The sequence below is a fragment of the Rhea americana genome, unplaced genomic scaffold (genome assembly GCF_003343005.1).
Source record: "Rhea americana isolate MKP2758 unplaced genomic scaffold, rheAme1 scaffold_404, whole genome shotgun sequence".
NCBI classification, from domain to species: Eukaryota; Metazoa; Chordata; class Aves; order Rheiformes; family Rheidae; genus Rhea; species Rhea americana.
Genome location: NW_028186540.1, coordinates 292774 through 303949, shown reverse-complemented (window position 1 = coordinate 303949; position 11176 = coordinate 292774). Strand labels below are relative to the sequence as shown.

Genomic DNA, 11176 nt, shown 5'->3' with positions numbered 1-11176 from the left:
TTCTGAAATTACTYGATGCCACACAACCTAACCTTTTTATAAAAACAAATTAAACAATCCTAGACAAGTACATTTCTGTTGCATTTTTGTTTAAAACTGAGAGAAGAATTAGTGCTAGATATCCCTCTTTAGGTTATTCAAGTGCATTTGAGCTATATGAGAAAACTATATCTTGGAGCAGATTTTGTGTAAAGCAATATGCTGCTTTGTGAAAAATCCTTTTTAAGAGGAGAAACTACAGGTCTGTGTACTTTCAATTCACTGTAAATTTTTAGGTAGGTACATGTTACAATTGTCTGTTTTTCTTTTTAGGGCTCATGTAATCAAAGGAGTTTCTTTGTTGTGTGTATCTTTTCAGAACACAACAGGAATTCAAAATGAACCAGGTGAGTTTAAATGTAAGACTTTATCAAAATACTTTGCCTAGATGTTAGAACAGTTCATTCTTAATAAGAAAAGTAAATCATCCACTAAAAATGTTGTTTAAAATCTTCAATTCCATTAAATTCCATAATCCTCCTCTGCACATTGTGTTTGTGAAATTTATTTCATTTTCTTTGTGAATTCCCCTTAGTCACATATAAAATATGGTGGCTGACACCTCTTAGAAAAACACCTGTCCAGAAAAAGAATTTTCTTCTAAGACTTTTGATAATAATTCAGCTGCTTATGAGAATGATTTGAAAATTGAAGACTTCCTTCCCCCTGCTCCACTATTTTACCAATTCGTATGTGCAGTGAAGAGAACCTCTCATGGAAATTAATTCAACAAAGTTTCTCACTTTTCTAGAACCTAAACATTTCTCTAGAAGCAAGTTAAGACTTGGAAGATGCATTTCTCTTATGATGTAGTAATCTACTATATAGACACAATATCTTGAATATTCTAGAGGCTGTTCTAATCATTGCCAAGTGTACAGTTTATTTTGCATTTCTGTATTTCATGCAGTATTATTAAAGATACAGAACAAGCCTTAATTGTTCTTAAAAATGCTCCTCTTTCTAGAGGACATAATCAAGCCCTTTAGGCAAGGGAGTATGAACACAGGGTATTAAACTTCAGGAATACCTTTTCTTAATTTGTTAAAAAAGCTGACTATGAATAGAAGCTTCTTGTTTTCTTAGCCAAAACCAGCCATAGTACACAGTGAAATAAATACTTTGTACACCTTTTTTCATTGATATCTGGAGAATAAGGGCAATAAAACCACTCAGAAACAGACGTCATTTAGGAACAACAAAATTGATCATCATTAGCTTATAGTGCARTTAGCACTTTGCTGAAGTGCTTTCTATCACTACTGCTGTAGAAGAGTAAATGCARCTAGCTGTGGTGTGGAATTGGTTGATGGAATGTCTCCTGTGGCTTTTTTCCTCTAATTTAAAGTGAAAAGTGACCTTAAATATATACATGTATATTATAATAATAATAATATGATTTCTCTCAGTCTGAAATACATAAGTATTGTGAAAGTATGCATGTTGACATTTGTATTAGCATTCTTTGAAGCATCAGYAGTCTGGTTTGTGATAGCTAAGATGAATAGTGTCACAATTTTTTATATGCAGATTTCAAACCTTTTTACTTTTAAGGTTTGTTTTGAATGCAGTCAAGAGAATAAAGCAAACAACTTATTGCTCCATGCTAGAGTATTAACTCTGTTCTACTGGTGGTTGTCATAAACTTTGGGCTCTGCTAAAATTCTGAAAGCTCTAGATTTTAATCTTTAGTAATTATCAGTGGCTCTGTTTCCTTCTCAGATGTGTGGGTTTTTCTTTTTCTTCCCCATCACTGATCTCTTTCTAGAGTTAAGACTTCTCCACTGTGTGAAACTAAGTCTAAGTCTTCATCATTCTTATCGGACTGCTAGTATTATTTATGCAGTACTATAGTGTATGTCATCTTGCATTTAAATAACAAGATGACCCTGGCTCAGGAAATGATTACAATAGCTTCAAGTCTTTCTTGGCATTTGTGGCTTTCACATGTAGTTTCCAAGGTGTTTGGAGCTTAGATGGCTTTTTATTGTTCAGTTACCATTCATGTTAAGTGTGTATTTAGCATCAACCCTGTGGTGTTTTTTCTTGCAGTGCCCTTGTCATTTCATTCACTGACAAGTTGTAGTGCCAGGTCTGTATAAGAAATGTCTTTGCCTCATGTCAAACATCTTTCAACTGTTGCCTTCTCATATTTCTTCCATTCTGCTTGTCTCTGCTTTTGGTGTGACTTCAGTGACCATGCAACTAACTGAGTGTTTGTTAATTGGTTTACATGAAAAGATTTAGTTTTGTTGTTCACCCCATGTTATTCTGAAAGTAGTGAAGGAAAATCATTTCATAAATACTTCCATATGGCCTCCACCGTGTAATAAGGAGAAAAAGTTGTTGTTGTTGTTGTTGTTGTTTTTAACAAAAGCAGTTTTTATTGAAACTAATGTTGTTGGGTTTCTTGGAAGATTGCTGTCTCAGGAGAGATGGCTTACATTCTCTTAATATTAAAAAAAAAACCTTGCTTAGATATTTAAACTGATTAGAATAGTCTGAATCATTTATTTAAAAAAGCAGGCAAAACATGGATATTTCATCGGTAACATCTGCTGTGTCTCAGAATGCATTAGGATTGAGCAGGAAGGTTGCAAGGTTACCTGGAAAATTGCATGGTTATTAAAAACTGGTGGAGGMGTAAGTTAGCAAATTATGGCTGTACTTGTAAACCCCCTCCATTTCTTTCTGAATTTTTCACTTTTGTTAACGATTTCAGGTATTTGTAACATGTTTAATCTTCAAGCACGCATACTAAAATTGCTGCCAAGAGGAGTGGCCAAATAAGGTTTTGGACCAGCAGAGAACTTTCAGCTTCTGACTGACCTGTCTTGTGCTAGCTAACTGTTTGTGTTAGCAATCTTCTGTAGTCTCTTCATCTCCATTTCACAATACAGCTACCCTTCTAACCTCAGGCATGTCCTTTTCTCGTCTTGGCATCCTTTCATTTATATTTTCCTTTATATGATAAGAACCTGTCCTCACCAAAACATGATACTAACTGAATATTTGCTGTTCATCACACTCATTTGGCATGATTTTTTTCTTCAGTCTCTGTATCATCTCATTGTAGCAGGTACTGTTTCTACTCTGTTTATACATTGCTTGTAATATTGGAATCTAACTTGTGAATGGTGTAATTTTATTGAAGGTGGTATACAAAACTGCTGGTAATTGTTAAATTATTACAAAATTGCAAAATAAATATGTTGAAAGGTACTGTCAAAGTAACTKCACTCTCAGTTCGTGCAAACAAAGTTTCGGTTAGGCCCTGCAGCCTTCAAGTGACTTTTGCATTGTTTTTTAAGTCACTTCACCTCTGCAAGTTTGAATGCAAAGTGTGATTTTTGTGATGAACTTCAAAGTAACAAGTCTGAAAGGAAAAGGAAGTTCAAGTGCTCTTATATTCAAAGTTGCAGTATTGGAGTGAGTAAAAACAGGACTGAGTGAATGAAAAATATTAAGACTTTACATAGAACCATAATTTAACTGTAGCACACTATTCTTATCTTTTTTTTTAACAGAAAAGTTGATTTAAATATGATTGTTAAATATTGATGAAAGTGACTGAATTTGTAGTGTTTCATTTGGTAGACAGACATTCCTTGGGGACTAATTCTGATTTGGAAAATCTTAAATAACTATATTTAAATTGCAAACAAAATGAGATTGCACTACTTTGAACTAAATTGTTTATTTTATTAAATAGTATTTGGTTACTTGTTAACATTTGTTTGAGATGTGAAATGCATTGTGTTGTATACAAGGCCATTTTCAGTTTTCTGGTACTTGTGAAATTAAGATAGCAGATCTGAAGAGGGTTGCAATGCTGTGTTCTTTGAATGTAGTTGCTAAACTTTGGTTTTATGTAGGTAGATGAAAAATTAAGTTCTAATTATCTGTTACAACATGCAAATAAACTTCCTCACTGACAACAGTTTTGGAATTTTTTAAGCTGAGGGAGGTACATTCTTAAGGAATGTATCTGATGCATCAAAGTGTATGGTGTAGTATRTACTACTAAACTGATTCTGATTTTACTTAATTTTATTTTGCAAAATTGTGATAAATCAGATTTTGTGGACTTGAGATTTTTAATTGTTTATCTAGTTATGATTTAAAGAATGCTTTTGTTAAACTGAAACTTGAATTATATTGTACTGATTGTAGACAGGGAGCAAAACAGCGCTCTCCCTCATCAGCCTATGTTCGATTTGTTAGTTAAAATCCACTGTGAAAAATAAGGTTGAGGCTGTCCTAATGAAGTCATGGGGTAATGTACTGGAAAGATATTTAGGCTTCATAGTTYAGTATGCTGTGAAGACTGAGGGCTTTTGTCTGCTGAGACACGGCTTCTTGCATATCAGTTCTTTCATCATTATTTTTCCTTTCTGATTGTTGGAAGAACAAATTAAAACTTTATCCTACTTTGAATACACCTTCAGCTATTATAACTAAAGAATGATTTCCTCCCCCCCCCAGTCTCTTCACCATGTGAATGGGAAGGGATTTCTGGCATTCTGTGCCTTCCATAGTTTCCAATTTGGGGGTCTTTCTCCCCTGCAAATAGCTCTCAAGGATTTATCTGTGCAGCTGTTGAGGCTTACCAAGGCAGCAGTAGAATAACATTGCTGTGACTCTTGTTTTATTGTTTTTTTTCCTGTTGCTGAAGAAAGCTGGGAGAAGCATAATAAGTATTCTAGTAGCTTAAACTTAAACCCAGCAAGTTGCCTTCAGAAATGTAAAGGAGAATTGCCATATTCAGCATCCTCACGAAGAGTGGATGATAAGTAGAAGAGGTTTTGAAGCTTTATCCATGTTTCCTTAGAGAAAAAAATCTTAATTTCATTGCATATGCAGATATAAATGTATTTCCAGTCAACTTCAACTTAACGTACTTGAATGCTCAATGAAAAATATTTTGTTTAGTATGTGTGAACTACTGTCACATCTCTGCTTGGTAGTTATATGTAACGGCTAGAATAATTTCCAGAAAGTTAGGATTTACTTGGACAACTGGCCCAAAGTGTTATTTTTGTTTAACAYCAACTATAGGTTCTACAGAGCGTGAATAACTAGAAAAAACTAAAAACTGACATTGAACCAATCACTTATTACAACAGTTACAAATCATTTGTTAGCTTTTTATTGCCTTTCTAGCTTTAATAGAAAAATAGATTGATGACCTTTTGTATTATTGCCTACTACTGCTGATTTATTAGGGAATTATAATTAACATTTAGAATACTGAAGTACTAACTTTGAGGACAATATTTAAAACCCACTAATTTCTCTTAAAGCTGCCTTTTAGCTTAATCTGTTTGTTGCAGAGCAGTAAGCTTGACATGCAGATACTCCGTTTTTGATCTTTGGAGTGATATGGCATGTTTATAGGTTGTAAATGGAGTAGTCGAAAGATAGCAATAGGCCGCAGTAGTTTGTTTAGGATTTCTGCAGAGGTACTGCATGTTTTTGACACTTCAGAAATTTGTTTGAAAGCCCGCTTCTTAGCTACATTCTTGCTGGCTGATTCATTGCCTGTTGCTGGAATCAGTGTACCTTCGAAACATATTAAGCTTTACTTTGTAGCCTACAGTGCACTTGGAGTGAAATGAATGGAAGAGTAAAGGGAAGGGAGGAAGAAAGTCTGTGATTGCTTCTGTGTACTGCATGCAGAGAGACCGTTTAGTTAAAGACTTGCTTGAATTTAATTATTACAAATAATAGTTAAGTTTGGSTCGTGAGCCAGCTGCTGCAAAGTACATCTGAATATGAACTTCTGCATGCCAGCTACTCTACCATAACGGTCTGTAGGAACATTATCAGTCTCCAGTAAATGTAAGGTGGTTTATCTTTGTCCCCTTGGTCTTTAGTGTTGGATCATACAGAGTATGTTCATGTGTGTTCCTGGCAGTATAGATGATGTATCCCAAGTTCACATTGTAGTTGTTCATTTACAGCAATATCCTAGATTCAGCAGATGAAATGACTCCTTTGTGAACTATATGCACTTCAGAACTATGKGTAGATTTTTCCTTAAATTTGTTTGATCTCTCTCATGAGAGACAYTTTCAAGTAAAGGCAGTGCCAGTGAATTCTCAGTATGGCAGAGAAACTGCAGGCTTGGTGCAATACCAGAMACTCTTTTAGGTTGTTTCTTGAGACTGATTAGATTTTTCTTTGGGTATCCCTGGAAGTAATCACTTGAAAAGAGGGGAAAAAAAATTGTTAATATATGTGAAATCATGCTCAGTGTGACTGAGCATAGCTTTCTGGCTTTGCACTGTGTTTCCAAAATTATCACTTGGTGTTCCTGGGCAAGTTAGTCCTGTTACTGAAACTTTGCTTTATGCTTTCCTCTGTAGAGGCATGCACACTTGTTTTATTTGGAACTTTTATGTGTAAGTTTAGGAAATGATTGACAAAATTAAATTGGAAGGCTGTACAAGCAGGACTCGACCCTCAGACTGTAAGTGCTCTGGCGCTGGAATTACCCTTTGCTTTGAAACTTCAGTATCTCCATATGCTCTAAGGTGAATTACCAGTTAGCTTTCCTTATGGACTCAAATATGAAACTAGTGTGTACCAAGGAACATTGCAAAACATCTCGGGTTTCACTTAAAAGAATTGAGAGATTCTTTAAAAATGCGTAGAAAATGACAAAATTCTAGAATTGTGCTGAATACAAATAAATCATTTTTAGAATTTTTGTACTTTTAGGCTTTAATTTACTAAATTCTATTTTTCTTCTATTAAAGATCTTAATAGTTAATTTTTTTCCTTGATACTGGTCACATGTACCATGATTTATTAAGGACAGATATTTATATACAGTCAAACAAAGTTYGGTAAAACAAATGTTTCTTTAGCCATCCTTTTCATTCATACTGTCTTTTATGATGGAAATAAGCTGTATGCCACAGATCTGAAATGGATCCAAACAAGCCTATTTAAAATTASTTGTACTGGGGAAAAATGATTCTACTAACCTTTACTGAAGTCTAATTGCTGAAGGACATAATGGTAGGGTTGCTGGCTCTAGCAGTTTTTTGATCCACTTTTTTATTTTAAAGTAAAATTTGCTGAAGGTTAGTTTCTAGGTATGGAACAGGTAATAAAGCAGCTGCTAATGTTTCAGTGCATTGTACTTTAATTATGCCTATATTTTAGGAACTTTTACAATTTTATCCTCTGTAGGAAATCCAGGATTTGAAAAATTTGTCAGTAGAATGTCTATGAAATGTTCTGTCTTCTGTTTTGCTGCATAGTGTTTTAGTCAAATAAATGTATTTTAGCACTATAGTTTGTTTCCCTCCAGCTATTTTAAATTCCAGTAATATGCTTCTATTGTGTAAAGTGGACAAATGATGTGTATATGTCCTGAAACATTTCTAGCAGCTTTTTTCATTTTTTGACTATTCAGAGTTCAAGAAGTATGCAGCTAATGAAGGCTTTTGCAAAAATATCATGTTATTCTCAAATGTAGTAGACTGTTAAAAGCAAGCAGCAACATCCTTTAGCAGAAAATATTGTATTTAAGACAAACCCTACTGCTGACACCGCAAATAATGGAAAAACCTTTTTTGTGGTTAGCATTTAGAAAAGGCTAARTCTGAACGTTATTCATAGCCCTCTGCTTTTTACATCTTATGTAAGAGCTAATATGTATTAATCCTACATGTTTCTCTCAAAAATTGAGAGTTGTCTGATTTAAAAAGTTTAGAGATAGTTTGTTTACTCGTAATAATTCTAATGTTTCAACAGAATCTTTAAGGAACTTAAAATTTTGTGTTGATAACAACTCTTAGATGCTAAAATGCTTTCTGAGGTGATCGTTSTGTGAACTGTTATGTGATACTTCTTGAAGAAAGACTGAACATAATAGACTGTGGAAGTAGATTTGATTATTTTACAATATATCTGAAATTTGGAGGAACTTTGCTAAATCAGAAACAGTGCAAAGGAATAGTCTGTGTCTCAGCATAGTGTAGCATGTAACCAAGCTATTCTAGCTATTATGTATGTAAAATCTATGTAAAGTATATTTTTTCTTGACATACCTGTTTAAAAAATAGTGCAATCTAAAATCTCCTACCTGTAGTTCTGTTCCATGGATGAGGTTTAGTGTACCATATTAATGAGYTGCACACATCTCAAAGACTTAGTACTGAGCCTGAATCCGTATGAAAACTGTATTCTGAAAAATGAACTTAATTCAAGTAAATTTAATACTATGGATAGATACTCTCGAAGGTACAGAAACAGTCCTTCGTTCTTTCCATCTGCAGGTATAGTATAGTAATGTTGGCTGGTAGGTCATTTAGGCTGGAGAGTTTGAATACTTTCAGTTCTGTTCTCTGAACAACTCAAATAGAAGTTTTGGGTTTAATTTTAAGGAGAAGGCAAGGGAAATTAATGAGATGGCAAGTGGTCTGTGAGAGGTATGAAAACCCCTTCAGTTGGATTTACTTGCCATATACTGCTTGTAGTCCAAATGTGTGCATAAAGCAGAAGAACTGAAGTTACAAAAACACCAGTTATTGGTATTCTACAYGTATCTCAAAGACCTTTATGTATGTTATATTAGAACTTTGCATTAAAACATCAGCAGCTGTTAATGAAAATAATGGTGAAAACTTTAATGTTCTGATTAAAAAAAAAAAGATGCTTCTATGTTAGCATATTGATGGAGGAAACCCTAGCTGATATGACAATTTGGAAATTTTACTTCCAAGTCAAATTTTTGTTGCTTCTATGGGTAGATCATTTGTTGTTTCTTTTTTTGCTGATAGTCATAGTCCTTTTTTTTTTTTTTTTTTTTTTTTTTTTTTTTTTTTTTTTTTTTTTTTTTTTTTTTTTTTTTTTTTTTTTTTGACTTGTAGAATACAGCTGAATCTATTAGTACTGTGGAGACCTTAGCTGATGTACCTGAGCATGTGCTTCGAGGGCTTCCTGAGGATGTGAAGCTCTTCCCATCTGCTGTTGACAAGACAAGGCTTGGTGAGTGCTACAACTGTGAAAAGAGAATGGAGATTTTTACACTAGCTCGCACAAATTATTCACAGTTGCTGTGAAAATATGATGCCTCCTTCTGCTGAGTAGCCTTGAATCTCTGGTACATTAATCTGAAATGATGTATACTGGAAAGAGTGGTCTGGCTTGTCTCAGTTACTCCTAGAGCCCAAGCTTATGTTCCCAGAACATCCACATCTGAGTCAAAGGTAGAGCAAGATGCAGATAGGTTAGGTTGTGAAAATACTGGTGTGTTTCTTTGCTGATTCACTTTCACTTACAGCACTTTCATGTTTTCTAGTTCTGTTTTTTTTTACAGCCATCTTGCTGTTGTCCCTCTTAAGAATTCCACATCACCCTGTTTAATTAGTATTAAAAAGCTTAATTTATAAAGACAACTTCAGTGTAGACTTGAAAGATGTTATATGGGGCAAAGCATTGTTTCTGAAATGTAGGCAAGAATGCTTGACTTTTTTTTTTTTTTTTTTTTAGAGTTTGACTCATGAAAACTTGGGTGGAACTTCGAATTATGGGCCTGGTAGTTTATGTTAAGCTAGGAGTTTGATGAATAAGCCTAACTATGGATGCATTACTGTTAATAAGAGTTTATAAACTCTTTGGAGCAAGGTTAATCTTTTCTAGTGTGAACCTGATCTAGTATGGTCAAAATGGGAATGTTGTATTTGAATGAAGTCAGGTATAAGGAGTAAACATTCTAGAAAACTTCACCTACTTACAATGTTTTCATAACTTTAAAAGCAAGATACCTTCAGAATATTTTTTCATTGTCATAAATTCAGTGTCAAAGTAGTTGAAAGCAAATGTTTTCTTTGTAGACCTGTCGTTACATGCCTGTGGGAAACTCGTTGGCTGTTTTCCATGAATTTGTCTTAAATATTGGAGAAATCTGTTTTTAGTCCTCTTGTTATAAAAAGGGAAACATAGTCGTCCAGATTTTCAGTTCATTTAAATCTTGTCCATAAGCTTACAGGCAGGTAAGCATTTTCACCAGTCTTGTGTGGTTTCCTTCTAAGTGTAGCATTTAGTTTCACAGCTTCTTTGCGTGCTTTATTTGCCTAGCATTGTTTCATAGCAAGCAAGTAATTTTTTTTTTTGTTTTAATAATGTATTTGCTTAGTAAAGCAGCTGAAATCTGAGACTGTTCACTGTAAAACCTGTAAGGATAACTCTCATGGTATTTTGAGTATCACCTGAGGTACAGGAGAAATCAGAGGGCATTTTGTCTTCAGACCTACAATAGCCTGTGAACAAAGAATAAAACCAGACAAATGCTTAAACCCTTTACTCCACACGCTTCACTCCGGTTATAAAGGGATGTTTTTGTGAATTCACTTTAGTAAACTTATTTGTGATTTTAATATTACAGAATACTTCCCAATCTGAGACAGACATTTAGTGATTTTAGGAAATCTGAATTGTGTGAAATATTTACTTGAAATCAGGTAGATTCATTATAATTACTGATATATATCTTTTCAGGTGTCTGGGCAACCAAATCAATTTTAAAAGGCAAGAAGTTTGGTCCATTTGTTGGTGACAAGAAAAAAAGATCTCAAGTTAAAAGTAATGTGTACATGTGGGAGGTAAGAAACACCTTGTAAATGGATAAAGTATCAGTCTATTTTGCTTGCCCCTTAATTTTTCCAGACACTCTAGGTGTAGATGTTTTACAGAGTTACCACCATCTGTCTGTAGTTTCCACTACAAACATATTTTGGACAAGTAGTTTTAGAGTAATACTAGAGTATTTTTTTTTTGTAATTTGAGTTGCATTTGTGCTTGAAGTTTTTATAAAAAAAGTTCTCAACTGTTGCAGTATTTCTTGTGTTCCTCTGCAGTCTTCAGCAGTAGGAGAAATCCTTGTATTTAGACTTGCATTAAAGCGAATGCATACTGTTTGGACAGATGAATAGCTCCTTAAGCTCCCCTGGTACATAATAAGGCATAAGCCTTATGACTAAATTGCAAAATTTAAGTATCTTAATCAGGAGCTGAATCCCATCCACTGCGTCTTTAAATAAGGCAGTTCGTAACTACTCCCAGAAACTTCAGTCTTTAAGGCACATACAGCCAGCAGCTTTAAAAAGTAAATAGTCAAGGA

At 34.2% G+C, this 11176-nt stretch overlaps 1 protein-coding gene across 5 annotated transcripts in view; it reads left to right on the top strand.

Moving 5' to 3' along the window:
* Positions 1-310: 310 nt before the first annotated feature.
* The window catches only part of PRDM2 (PR/SET domain 2), a 62629-nt gene continuing 51763 nt past the window's right edge, over positions 311-11176 (top strand). For 4 of the 5 annotated variants that reach the window (XR_014897001.1, XM_085314474.1, XM_085314473.1 and 1 more), the window contains exons 1-3: positions 311-386; positions 8925-9042; positions 10555-10658. Coding sequence is in view for 3 of the 5 variants with exons in the window: in XM_085314474.1 (XP_085170600.1) it covers positions 378-386; positions 8925-9042; positions 10555-10658 (231 nt within the window). In the remaining 2 variants the exon portion in view is untranslated. Of the gene's footprint in view, positions 387-8924; positions 9043-10554; positions 10659-11176 lie in introns of those variants that run through there. The other variant, XM_085314476.1, reaches the window with a different exon arrangement.